At 32.9% G+C, this 15,050-nt stretch overlaps 1 protein-coding gene across 1 annotated transcript; it reads left to right on the forward strand.

The window, feature by feature from the left end:
* Positions 1-5,561: 5,561 nt before the first annotated feature.
* On the forward strand, positions 5,562-7,686 carry LOC132719751 (opioid growth factor receptor-like protein 1). The gene is made up of 2 exons (XM_060703601.1): positions 5,562-5,686; positions 6,539-7,686. The coding sequence occupies exons 1-2, from the start codon at positions 5,607-5,609 to the stop codon at positions 6,822-6,824; spliced, it is 366 nt and encodes a 121-aa protein (XP_060559584.1). The 5' UTR covers positions 5,562-5,606; the 3' UTR covers positions 6,825-7,686.
* The last annotated feature ends 7,364 nt before the right edge of the window (positions 7,687-15,050 follow it).

The raw sequence follows: 15,050 nt of genomic DNA on the forward strand, positions 1-15,050 counted from the left end.
ATTCATTTGTAACTGAAACTTTTAACTAGTCGCAATGCTATGTACTTCAAAATAACGATATATCAGCATACAGTTTCAAAATTCCAATTTTAAACTACTAACTGGCTATGATTATGATTTTTAGTTCAATCACATACATTATTTATCAGAAACTAAAAGACTTAGTGACTAAAACATGCTAAAATGTCACGAACGCATGGCGGATTTAATACAATCATTCTGATTGCAAGACATCTTATAATACGACTACTCGAAAAAGCTTCAAACTCGTATAACCCTAGAAAATAATATTTATGAAATAATAACAATTTGCTATGTCAATAACATCATTTTAATTATCCATTTATTTATATATTTACTATATTTTAATTTAATTTATTATTTAATATTTATTTATTTATATATTTTTGTAATTAGTATCTGGGTCAGTAATTTACACCCGTCACTAAGATTTTGCGCTAAAATTTAGGTCTGGTATACAGCTTTATTCTGGATTAAACCTTTTACCCCATGAGCATAGAGATTTTCCACAAAACATATTTGTGAATGTTTTATTATCAGATGTATGAAGTTGGCTGCCGAGTGGCCTTTCAGCTTAAAGTTGGCAACCTAGCAGCATGGGGACATACTGACGGGAAGTAAGCGGCCAAGGGCTAGCGGTGTGATGTTGGCGGTCCAGGAGACTAAACATATAAAAACATATAAAAAACAAAAAACAACGACAACGACAACAGTTTAAACGGAATGAAGTCTCTATCCAGATTTCGCCATTTACAACAGAAAAAAAATCAAGACCAGATAGATAAAGTTTCTGATAATTATTTTTGTTACATTGTCGACTCAGCAACCCATTATGGAGCAGAATTTGAGTATTTATTCATTTGACTACTTGTTGTTTTCATTTGCTTAAGTTTAAATCATATTCCTACAAATTTGATTCATCTGTGAGTAAATCGAATTTCTTTACTTAAATATTTATTTATTCTTTTTTACTATGTTTATAATAAGTTGTAATATTCTAAAGCCAATGCCAGTACAGTTCATCTTAATTCGTTTAATTTAATATTAGATACCAATAAATTACTTTTTGTTTTAAACATGTGCTATTTCTACTTATTTAAAAGAAAGTGTTTCTCGAACTTGTTTCTTACAAATGTATTTCTGCAACTCTTATTCCCATTCGATTCACACTGAAAATAAATTTGTATGTAGAGGCTATAAGAATTGTTGTTATAGAGATTTATCCATATTCTAACTTTATGAAATTATCAACATTAAACAACATTAAGCAAAATAAAACTGACTCATTTCAATAAGAAGAACAGCAGAACAAATAAAAAACTAGAAACCACGTGATTAAAATTTGCTTTATTGTGTCCTAGCTAGGTACCAGACCTAAATTTTAGCGCAAAATCTTAGTGACGGGAGATAACTCATGTATCGCTTCGGTATTTTCCGTGAGCGGCGATTTAATCCAAGTTTATAGGTAGCAAACCACAGTCATGTAAGCCACAGCTTCGAATGGCCAGGGAGGATTTCTTAGATATAGTGAATATTCTGGATTTAACCTTTTACCCCATGAGCATATTGTGAAAAATGGCCGTTTTTATTGAAAAGCCTCCTGTTACAAGTTCAAACTGCTATGAAAAATGCTTCAATACTGATAAAACTTGGCATAAATGTTGACTGGACCATAACCTCTGTATCAGCATGCTCAGTCGTATATTTTCTGTTACCATGGCAACGTGGGGACGTTTCAAAATTGCGAAAAATCACTTTTTTGCATTGTTTTTTTCCCATCAAAACTGAATTCAAAGTGCTGCAACTTCTCAATGAATTAAGATAGAGTAAAAGGCTTTTCAGCGTCGGTTACTAGTTACCCTGAGATCGACCTGAGGCCATTTTTAGCCTGTCACATGTCCAAAATTTTCTTGGCGATGAGGGGGTCTACCGCCCCCTTCAACCCCCCCCCCCCAAACAGAAGGGGGCACATCCCCCTTCTGGCAACCCCCTGATGTACTATTTTGATGGGGGCTGCGTCGAAGAGTGGTCAATGTTTTAACAACATTTCTCAAATGAAAAACAGTGTTGGGGACCTAAATAGGGCATTTTTTCACTGTTTGAGGCCTCAGAAAGGAGAAGACAAAAAGCCGTCAAAACACGTCTATATAAGGGAAAATGTTAAATGACTGGTTGTCTTTAAAGTGCATTTTCAGCATGAAATTTGTTTTTGTGACATCTAATATGATCACTGGCAAATTCGAAAACATGACCAGAAATCACATGTTGTTGATTATAGATGTCAAGGCCGCCATTGTTTGTAAACATTGCTTTTAATCAGCATGCACGGTAAAAACAAGTCATTTTACAGGGGGGGTACAAACTTTTAGCTGTAGCAAAAAATCTACAAGGTTGAGCACCAATTTCTTTGAGATATTTTGTATTTATAGGGAGTTGCTAAAGCAGAGTCGGTGTTCCTTTAGCCTGTATATTTGCTGGTATTTTTGCCAGAGTGACGAAATGTGTTGTTTTGGGTCTCGGGCCACTGTAGATTTTGGGCTTCAACGGAATGAATTGCAACTTATTTGACTGCCTGCCTATTGCAGATTGGATGATTTCTTTGTAGATTTGCAATCTTATGTCATATATGTTCTCAACAAAATGTGTTTTCTTTTTCCAGGTTGTGTAGTTTGGTATCAGAATTATTAGACGTATTGCTTGTAGGACATTGACGGCTCGAACTTGAAATTAACTGTGGAGTGCTATTTCAACGGTTGCACCGTCAGAAATTACGGACTGGTACGGAAATATTGGTTCCCGGCCAGATGTATAAATTTAGATTTCAAATGTAATTTCGTATTTGTGTTATTGCAGTTCGTATTCATCTAGGTGCATTCATATAGATTTTATTTCAGTGTTATGTAACACACTTTGTTTTCTTAAAATAAAGGACGTTAAAGATCATGAGTTAAAACTACATTATTCAAATTGAAAAGGAAGAAATATGCAACATAATATCTAACAAGAAGTAGAAACAATTGATCCTTACATTTTGCAGTATCAAAATACAAATGTTTAACTGTCAATTAAAAAGTAGCAATTAAACTTGTTTAAATCAATTTAAATTTATATTATTATAGATAAGAATTTGATGAATACGAACATAAATTAGATAAATAGAAATTAAAAGATAAACAGCGAATAAATACTCAAATTCTGCTCCATAGCCCATCGGCTTTGCAACCTAAACTTTTAAAGTAACAGAAATTTTGTATAATATTTGCTTCTTATAATTTACCTTTTTTCCTCGTATCTGCTAATTAAGAATGTCACGCTTGGTTTTTATCGATTCTGGGTCAATTATAAATCATGCTCGTACGTGACTACGAACGTTTTCGAAAATAAACCAACAACGTCCGATTTAAATATATTAGGGCAAACATGCTTTGAAATAATTTTAATTTTTATAATAAGATTAATTATGAAACCGGTCATGTATAAAAAAAACACTTTGAGAAAACTTTATGTTTTTTATCTTTTCAAATTGGAAAATACCATAAGATAGCGATTACGATAAAGGAAAAAATACCTTTTTTAAAGTTTATGAAAAACGTATGATTTTTTTTACATTTAACGCTTTGAATAATTCAAATGATAAGATTAAAGAGTAGACACATAATAAACGTTAATGTGAAATGTATAAATATAAAATATTCATTACATACCTGTAATCAAATGTTCGAACGAGACTTGTATGGTACCTAAAGTCGCACAATGATCAAATGTACAACTGTCCAGGAGCTAGTCTGCTTTATATTAAACATCCTTACATCACTTCCCATGAAAAAACCCATTATAAGAGTCTTCCTTTGAAAAGGCTAGTCAAAGTTTAATTGTCCCTATATGTAGTATAACATTTGAATAAACAGGAAATTTTATCTTTACAAATATCTCTTTTTCACATCGCTTTTTGTAGTAGTTAAGCTTTCCTTGTAAAACTTTTGTGATCCTCGTTGTTGTGTAATATGATATACTCTCTAGTCACGTGGGTGTAAATTTGTCTCTCTGATAACAGTTTGATAGAATGCTTAAACATGTAAACATATGCTCTAGTACTTAGAATTAAACTTATATATATTTAACAGTGTTATGGTTATAACTGACCATCGGTCATTCAGACAATAGTACACTCGGCACCCTTTGTTGTTTCCCATTTTTCGTTTTTGTTTATTTTGCGACAAGCTTGTCAAATCTTCACAAACAGTAGAAAACGTTTTTGTAATGAAATCAGTATACACATCTTTAAAGCTACCAGGTATGCAATTCATACAAAATCGTGAGTCTGAAACAAAAGCCTCAAATAAGGTCTGTAATAAGATTGCACTTAGGAGCGGTTCACGAAACTCTCTTTTAACGATTTTACTAAGAAATAGTCATAACATTATACTTAATACAAAATCCGAACAAAATCACAAGTCTCTTATTTATTCCGCGATCAGTCATCGTCGTATGCTTCAGTATTTGTTACAAGTATGTCTCACACATCTAACGTTACGCGGAAGACAAACTGGACTGACAGAGAGGTTTTCTTTGTTGCTGACCCATTAGAAGAAAAAGAGTGTTTGAAGCCCGAGAAAGAGTGGTATATAAACGTTGAATAAAAAGGATTTTTACAAGTATGAAATGTCATAAAAAATGAGATGAATATTTTTTTCATCTTTTTCATAGAGTACCAATATAGAATATTTCATAATGTTAAACTCATACGCTTCTTTTAAATTTCAAATGTTTTTAAGAAGTGCCTTACACATGGAAGATAAACCATTCTACATAAACATGAAGCTAAGGTAATGATATCTGTAGGAGAAGACAATTATTCTTACTTATTATCATACCATAAAAAAATAAGAAAAGTGTATGTCATTAACCCTTACTTACTACATTGAATATATCAAATTATGTTGTTCTTCTTTTAATCTTGGCAAAACCATTTACCGCTTTTAGGACAAATATCAAAATATGCTCAGATTGAAATACAAACAGTAAAGACCATGATCATACGGCCTAGATGATTTTTGTCTGCTTTAGTTGCGTGGGTCTACCGCCTCCGTGGTCGAGGGGTTAGAGTCGATGACTTCTAATCCAGTTACCTCTCTGGCGTGTGTTCGATCCATGGGAGATGCTTAGGTAGTTAAGCGCGGAGGAAGGTAGTCTTGTAGTGGTGTAACTCGTTAAGAAACTACCCGTCTATATGACTGAAATACTGTTGGGAAAAGGCGTTAAATGAAACAAACAAACAAACAAACAGTTGCGTGGGTAGAATCTGTTTCTGTCTGCAAGCTGAGTTAAAACAAGAATATATTTGAATCAGATGATGCGTTTAAATATGGCCCTTTTGAATAACATTATAATGTTTAATTATGTACTAACATTAAATTTTATATTGAATATTTTCTTTCTTTTTTGTATTGTAGAAGATATTGTGCTACACTTAAATATCACTTGCTTTTGTTATCTGATTTATTTTCAAACAGGCAGTACGCGAGGATGATGTACTTAGCTCTAGAGTGTATGCAGCATTTGATGTTATATTAGATTTTTATGGAATGAAGCTGTATAACGATATCAAAGGTATATTCAGAAGGAAGAGGAGTACTTATAAAGATAGATACTATTATTTGCAAAGGTAAGTTTTATAATTCATTTAATTTAAAAAAGCAACATAACAGCTGTATTGCAATATACTTTCAAATTACTTTCATAAGTTAGCAGAATTACAATTTACTTCTATTTACAATGACCTGCAAAGGTTATTTGTATTTCAATGTTCTTAACAATTATTTGCAAAGGTTAAATCTATTGCTAGTAAATAATTTAAATAACTTGCAAAGGTAGGAAGTATTACAATTTACTTTAAATTAATTACAATGACCTGCAAAGGTAATTTGTATTGAACTGTTCTTAACAATTATTTGCAAAGGTTAACTCGGGGACCATACGCCGCTTTTCATGGAATGGCACTACTCTGTCACGTTGAAGGTTCCATGATAACCGCCGTATGAACACATCTACGGATGTTTTTAAATTCAAAATTTCACCATGTCATGTGTAAATGTTGAATTTTGCTTAAGCCGGTGCTAGGGGGCGTGGACGGTAGTTTGCACTTTACAGTACCGTCCATGAACAGGCTCAATCAAACCGAGCCTGCAACATTTTCTATTATGTTGTGTTGGACTTTCTTTAGGGATTCTTATTTTCTCTATTCTATTGCTAGTAAGTAATTTAAATTACATACAAAATAGGCAGTATTGCTAGTAAAATGCTTTACATTTGCCTGCATAGGTAGGTTGTTTTACAATGTACTTTTCATTTATATGAGAAGGTGATTGTATTGCTAGTCAATGTGACAATTATATAAAACTTTACTTTTCAAATGAACCGTCTTGCTAGATATAAAAAACGAAGCCTTTTCCGTTTTATCATCTATATGACACCATTTTTATATTATATTTTAGTCACTGACTTTTTTGTTTTGTAGTAATCCTTCTGAAAACTATCGAAGAATCACACGAGTCCTTGTATCCATAGGTGAACTGGGATTGGAAAGATTTCAGGTACCTTGGATTGAGTTTCTCATTAAAGAAGGTATAGACAATGCACTTTTCCCAACTCTTGATGGAGAAAGCATTATGCACTGGATTACTGCTATAAAATACGAAGAGGAGAGGCAAGTGATGTTCAGAAAGTATCAGAAATTAGCTGGACACATGCCTCTTGTTAGTCCCATACAAACTAGAAATGTTGGAAATAGGTCTGATGTGTAACAGTAGAACAGTAAAACAAGTGCTCGTAATATTGCTACCTGGGACTACGCAGAAGCCGATGGTGATTTTTATATTACGTTCATTTAATAAGGGGATGCTGTGATGTAACAGTTTAGGAAACTAAATTGTAACCTTAGATCACTCATTTAAAACGAAAGACATTTAAGGCCTATGCAACAACTGTTAGAAACTGATGAATATGAGGGTCAGGTGGCGTGAACACCTTGTCAATTGTAGTTAACAAATTAAAGTATTAAACATTTTTTTCAAAGAAAATGTAACACTCGCCATGCTTGACCATGCATTATAATTTTTTGTAACACCAAATAATTTTTTTTCTATCATTTAAAGATCATGTATGTTGTAATTCAGATTGTATATATATATATTTTTATGCGTTTATTTAAGGTCACCGCCGGAAAGCCCATATGGGCGACAGTACACTCAAGTCGGGCCATCCTAGAGCGCCCCGCCGAGATTTTTTCGTCGATTTTTATTCCAGCTTTTATTTGTGGTAAATACCCCAGGTGCCCCTCCGGGCATTATTTCAGGCACGAGCGGGCACCTGGGTAGAACCACCGACCTTTGGTAAGCCAGCTGGATGGCTTCCTCACATGAAATATTTCGACCCGAGTGAGGATCAAACCTACAGCGGTCAGGGACCTGTGATCTCAAGTCAGCGACCTTAACCACTCGGCCACGGATTGTATACTACACAATTAGTGAAATTATACAATGTATATGTATATAATTATGCTTATAAAGCAATTTTCGAGAACCGAAGAATATGTAAAATATGTACTGCAAATATTTGTACATATTATATGTAATCATTAAAATATATGCATTCATTTCTTATTAAAAAATTTGACTTAGTCTTTATAGAAAATAATTTTTAATTACCTCCCTTTATTAATAGAAATGTTAAATTTGGTAATATTTTTTATAAATAATGCTTTTTGGAACTTACAAAATTGATAAATCTTAATTTGAGCATCATATTTATGATATAAAACAATAACAAAATTGTATTACAGGATCTTTAAATCGAAAAATAGATAAAGTTATTACAATTTTGAATTTCAAAAGTAGTTTTTTTTCCCACAAATATGTATAATTTATGTTATAGCCAAGATTGTGACATTGTTTTATGCTTTAATACAAACTCCTTTATTTTCACCATTTATTTTCTTAAATTGTAATTATCGATGATATGGTCTTGATATAGTATAGCTACTTCTATGTGTTAAACCGTAGTTAGATTGCTTCGTGTGAATAAACACATTGTACTGTGTGACTCTTGCTGTGTTTAGACAAAAAAATACTGGATTTAATATATAGTCTGATTTTATTGACCTGTCAATTATGCATACATTATAGAACTCATTTAAATATTCGATCCCACTTCGGTTTGGTCCGTGTAGTTTACGAGAATTAATGTAGTATATATTTGTCATGGATTGAAAGTCACGCCAGCTGAAAGTGAAGATTTTCGTTAATTCAAAATAGTACAGTCGGTTAAGAGAATGCCTAATAATTTAGAGGTCTGTGGTTCGATCCTTGCTGTTGCCATTGTTTTAGTACTCTCTTTATTTTTGCCGTATATTTTAATGGAACAGTTTGTAGTGTGTTTTACAGCATTGAAAAGATTTATTGATTTTAATCCGTTTTAATTTTAAACATGAATTCTTAAAACATGTTATAGACATAATAAAATTAAGTAAAACATATTAAAACGAAACGAACAACATAAAATAATCATATATATAGCTTCAATATTGTTGAATGTATTAATAAGAAGAAAAAACATGGACCTACGCGGTCTCGAACTTAAAACACGTGTTGCACTTAGATTATAAACTCGTGCTTTACCCTATTGCGCTATAACGCAGAGTGCACTTAGTTGAGAGATACAAATTAAATTAAATTCCATCGCACAGTGTACATCTCACGGAACTTACCGAAAATCTACCGAAGATTAATATACTGTGTGCATCGACCGTGTAATCAGTATGTAATTGACAGGTTAATAAAACCAAACAATACACATGTATAAGGTAAACTATCAAGATATATCTATCTTATGAAGTATATCATCAAAGTACAAACTAAATAATATTGTTTCCATGAAATAATGGCCGATTCTAAAAAGAATTTATCAAAGAATGTCTCTGTTGTCTTACACACGTGAATGTTATACTATAACTTAATAAAAAATTTGGGAGTTCTGTGGCCGAGTGGTTAAGGTCGTCAAACCACTTGCCCCTCACCGTTGTTCGTTCCAATCCCGACAAGGACTTTAGATTATTTCGTGTGAAGAAGATGTCCAGCTAGCTTACGGAATATCGGTCGTTCTACTCGGATGCCCGTTGGTGCCTGAAATAATGCACAGATGGGCTACTGAGGTCTTCCTTCACCAGTAAAGCTTGAAAGTCGCCATATGACCTTTACTGAGTTGGTGCGCCGTAATGCCCGACAAACAAAAATGAATAAAATGTTCCGGAACAAAATATTACATAAGCTGCTTTTTTTTGACGAAATAGAATAGTAAATATATTTCTTTCACTCATTTATTTTAGAAGTAGCTTTCGTTCAAATTGAAACATTAATTTTTGCGCAGGAAACATATTGCTTTATATCTTAAAAGAGCTACTAGAGCGGACTTTTGCTAAAACAGGATCAGCTCGATTGCTTAATGAGGATGACACATCCCAGCAAAATCTGTGAAGGCCAAAACCAATTCTTTATCAAGATACTCGTTTAATAACCATGTTATTATATGCCTACATGTATTTAAACTTCCTTTTTATACTAGTATAACACTATCGCTAGTTCAGACGTACAAAATAGTAAAGATTTGTCCTCACATCGGGTCGTGTTTTAGAATGTAAAATATGTATGCTCAAATTTGTAACAAAGTAACACATCATTACGGAGGCGTAATTGTTAAATTTTGCTAGTATAAGTAACATTGGTCTTGTGAAAGAGCGATAATTATCGCTTGAGAGACTAGCGAAATTTAAGACAAAATTTAGTACAAAATTTTGCCCTTTTGGGGCGATAATTATCGCGTGTTACTAGCGAAATATTGTTGACGAAATAGGATTCCGTATTACGCCTCTAAAAATATCATTCATATATTTTACTTGTACAACATGTCATTTTTGTGTCGCCTCGACGAGTAGTGGCGACATATAGGGAACACGTCATGTCTGTCTGTCTGTCTTTCAGTCTGTCCGTCACAAAACTTGTCCGGCTTGTAGTTTTTTTCCTGTGTTTCCCGCTACAGAGAAACTTGTCCGGACTACTCGTCAGAAACTACTGGTGCAATTTCATCTACACTTTACAGGAATGATCAGTACCAAATCTAGTTGTGCACGATATTGGCATTTTACGGTTCAGTGATTTGAGTCAGAGTTATGGCCCTTTTATGATTGTTGAATTTTTAAGTTTGTCCGGACTACTTCTCTTATACCACTGATGCAATTTCAATGAAACTTTAAATGATTGATCAGTAGCTTTAATACTTGCGCATGTTACACGGGTTTTCAGACTTGAATAAATAGGTGTCAATATACATGTAGTTTGTCCGGACTACTCCTCTTATACCACTAATGCAATTTCAATGAAACTGCACAGAATTGAACGCTAGCTGAAGTTCTTGCGCATATTGCACACGTTTTATCAGCTGAGTTATGGTCCTTGAATAAAAAACGCGTTTGGCCCTGTAAATGATTTTTGTGTCTCCTGCTACGTATACACATTATCTGCAATGATACGAGGCGACACATGTGATTACTGCTCGCTCTTGTTATTGAGATTTGTTTTCAATTTTGGAGGAAACTGAATCTCGGAGTTGTTAAATTAGATACTTCGTTTAAAAGATATAATCTTTTATCCCTTTACCGCATAAGTGAAAAATGGCTTTTTTCATTTAAAAGCCTCCTGTTTTAAGTTCAAACTGCTATGAAACTATGAAAAGTGCTTCAGTACTGATGAAACTTGGCACAAATGTTGACTGGACCATAGCCTTTGTAACAGCATGCTTTATCTTTACTTTTCTTTTACCATGGCAACGGGGGACGTCTCAAATTGCCAAAAAAAAAAACCCACTATTTTCCATTGTTTTTTTCCATCAAAACGGATTTCAAAGTGTAGCAACTTCTCAATGGATAGAGATAGAGTAAAAGTCTTTTCAGCGTTGGTTTACACTTTACCTTACGATCAACCTGAGGCCTGTCACATGTCAAAATGTTCTTGGCGTTGAGATGATAATTGATAATACTTTTATTAAAAATGATAAAAGAGAATATTTTAATGGGAACTCCTTCAAATTTGTAATGTCAAAAAGAAGAAAAATAAATATAAAAAAAAGTATTTTTTTTTTTAAAAAATCTATAAAATACTGAACTTCTTTTTATCTTGTGGTATAAAAATGGTCATAATATTATTTCAGTCGTTGGCTGAACCACTCGAGGCGGACATTCCTAATTCCTATTCTAACCGTAAAATATATCAGCTATTATTAAACACAATGTCATAATAATGTTTGACTTATTTGTTTCAACACACCGCTACTGTAAGAAATATTTTGCTCGTTGCGGTACTTTGTCTGACTTTTATTAAATATACAGTCTACCAGATTACTGGTCAATCAGTTCAACCAGATTAACATAAAGGGTCAAAAATACTATTCAGATCCACATACAAATTCAGCAAAAATGTTTATAAAGTTGTTAACATGTTTAAACCATTACGATTGCTGTGTTCATTTTATCATCAAAACAAATGTGCAGAAATCTTAATCATATACATGTACATAGGCCAGCCTTTTTATATATCTGACCTATTATGTTGTCAGGTTTATTTAAGAAAAGTTTTATAACAATGTTCAGCATTGTTCATGCTTCAATATATCATCCTTTACCTGGTCTGCATTTTGTTATTATTATTCTTATTTTTTTACTATTATCCTATCATTCTTATTTTTTATCTTATTAGGATAGAGAAATGTTTGACTTCTTTCACTATGTTTATGTTTGTTATATAAAATACGAATATGTAGTGTTAATGATTTAGCTATGAATTTTTGAATAATTCCAGTTAAAGGAAGTAAAAAATGCAGTTTTCCCAGTTTAAAATCAACACGATATCAAAATTTATCTTCATGCTTTCTTATGAGATACTAAAATATATCGGTAAGATATAACAATTGTTAGTCAAATCTTACTATGTTAAAGCATCATGCCTCCAGATTCATGCTTAATTTCATGACAATTATGAAAATGTATTTAAAAGAAAAATATTGCGAAATGGCCTAGGATAGTAATTTACACATTACCAACGCACTAAAAATCCTCGTAAATTACCAAAAAAGAGGTAAAAATATCCCTAAATACATTCTCTCACTTACTCACGCAGTAGAAATTTAAAAAATGATATCGTCTTAGTGAGATAAAGTCTATACTCACTGAAAAAAAAACAGTATTTTCCCATTTAAACTAAAGTACGTATGTACAAAATTAAGTTAGTCAGGCGCGGCCCGGCCGCGCGACCAATTTAATTTTGTTAATACATACTAATAAATTTTAACCAGCTTAGTGATTTAAATTATTTTTATAAACAGTCGACTTACTAGACTGATTAACAGTTTGCCGGTTTATCAAAGTTAATGTGTTACGATTCATTTGAAATACTTCAATCATATTGGACAAAAAATAATTCCAAACACTAAATGCTTTTTAATATTAAGATAAATTCGTTTAATAGTGATGATATAAAATCGTATGACACTGTTGGAAATATAACACTATAAGTTTCCCACAGAGAGGCTAAAAGTTTTCATGATGTTATATAATAAATGTATGCATAAACCTACCAACATAATGTGTCGCAGGGTATATAAATTGGAATCACGTCGCTTTGGTCCGTCCGTCCGTCTCCAGCGCTTCAGTTCTATAAATCCTTCATTTCCTGACAGATTTTCTTCAAACTTAACTCAAATATTAACCTCGACTATGCGATGTGCATAACCCATGTCTCTGCTGTGGTGGGTCAGGGATGAGTTAAGGCCTCAACAGACGGTAGGATTTAGATGTACAACACTATTTAGAGACAAGATATACAATTTTCAAAGCAATACAACACTTGCATGGATACCTTAATTCTGCATTGCAGGAATCATTCGAGGTTTCCCTAAAAATGTCCCTCCCAATTGATCCTTTACATACTTTACTCACTATTTTTTTCTCTTTTTCCATTTTTTTAAAACAATTTTTTGAATTTTTTTTAATATGTATCCTGACCGAGACTCTACCTGAGACCCTCGGAATACCGTACTGCGGCTCGACTGACTGAGCTATCCGGCCGCCTATAAACTACATTCCCTTACATCTAATATTAAGGTTTACGAATTCAAGAAATAGAAGCCTTCACACATTATGATTTGCTTGTACATCTTAGTTTTAATTGGTGTTGTACTTCAAAATCCTACTGTCCGTCGCTTTAAATTTCTATATATGATGATGTATGTATGGTTAGAAGGACTGGGGGGGGGGGGGGGGGCGTCCGTGACCAAGTGGTTAAGGTCGTTTATTTACTTTAAGGTGTTGGTGGGACGTTAAACCCAACAAAAAGGACAATGTACGTTACAAATCTAACATTACTCCATTACTTTTTTCACAATGAGACTGCATATGATTATCGTTTCGTTTATTAATTTTAAATACACATTTGATTCACTAGTGGTTATCTAGGGAACGGAGGAGCACCTGAGGTCTTCCTCCACCAGTAAAGCTGGAACGTTGCCATATGACTTAATATAATGTGTTGGTGCGACAAAAAAAAGAAGAAAAAAAAAGAAAAAAACAAATAGAAAGTGTATATCTCTAAATACATGATTCATGCGTTAATTTTAAGTCGTGCTCTCGACGGATTGTCGTGATAGCGTGTTATATACATTTTCCTGTTTACATAATTATTAGAAAAAAAATATACCTATATAAATGTAACAGATCGTGTTGTTTAACCTAAATCCTGATACTAGAAGGTCGATACGCTGATTTTATTGGTTCACCAATTAATTGTAAACATATTATTATGTCTCACACCAATTGTTACGCTCCAGTTATTTTAGTACCTTTTTAAACGACATATTTACTACGGAGATAACGCCATAAACGTTACGTTACGTCGGTTAAACTGGCTAGGACAGACTCGCGTTGATGACTCACTTCCAGTGAAATCAGTCAGTTTACGTCCCATTTAATAACACGAGTTATCAAATCATTTATCAACATAACAAAAATACCAACAATTGCACTCGTTTAACTAAAGTAAGTTTCTCATATTTGATTAATTTATCTATATAACTTTATGCTCTATGTGGTTAAATTTGAATCGAAATATTGTGTTATAGATGAACTCTGCTCATCTGTGGGTAAAATGTTTTGCAGAAATTTATTGAAATTTAGTATAGTAAATTCCTCCTAAATATGTCTAAATTGTATAAGACAATGTATAGATTATGTTTGAGAAGCTGCATTCCCTATTACTTGTCATATTTTAAAGTGGTCTATTCTTAAAAAAGAACCTATCAGTTTTCTTTCATCATACTTTGATAACCCGTAGTGAGTTATATATTTTATATTTTCAAAAAATGTGTATTCAAAAAATGTTTATTTAAATTTTCAAACAAGACTGCGTGTGTAGTAATTATCCAAATATCAAGTTTGAGCATGTTATAATATTATCTTAACTTAACATCGCTTAAACGGCAGGTGCTATGGGTTCGTGAGATGCGTTTATACCTTCCACTATCTAACAGAATCAACCAAAACGCCTTAGTAAAAAGATTGTTTTATTTTCGCCTCGAATGATCTTATTCTTAGTTATCTGATCACCCCTGCAAAATCGAAGTTTTCCTGATTTGTTCCAAACAACTTGAGCTATTTCGTATTGATGTGTCAATTTGCTTAATCATACATTTCTTTGGGACTTTTATAGAACAGTCACTAGAACAGTATTAACAATAACTTGTAACAGAGTTACCATGGTCCCCCGCGTAATGGACGTTATACATGAAGCACTAATTTGTACTATTTCAAAAGAATGTGGTATGGATCTTCAAAGTCTTGATCAATGCTAAATCAGCAAATTGAACAATAAATTCATTAAAGAAATAGAATAAGATAACTCCTTTGTATGCGACAGCAGAAATACATTTTT

Source organism: Ruditapes philippinarum, unplaced genomic scaffold (genome assembly GCF_026571515.1).
Source record: "Ruditapes philippinarum isolate M1 unplaced genomic scaffold, ASM2657151v2 ctg221_1_1_1_1, whole genome shotgun sequence".
Taxonomy (NCBI): Eukaryota; Metazoa; Mollusca; class Bivalvia; order Venerida; family Veneridae; genus Ruditapes; species Ruditapes philippinarum.

Excerpts from the sequence above, each read along its gene's own strand:
- LOC132719751 (XM_060703601.1), top strand. The coding sequence starts at position 5,607 with ATGAAGCTGTATAACGATATCAAAGGTATATTCAGAAGGAAGAGGAGT. Across the intron at positions 5,687-6,538 it reads AGATACTATTATTTGCAAAG|TAATCCTTCTGAAAACTATC; the intron begins GTAAGTTTTATA and ends TTTGTTTTGTAG.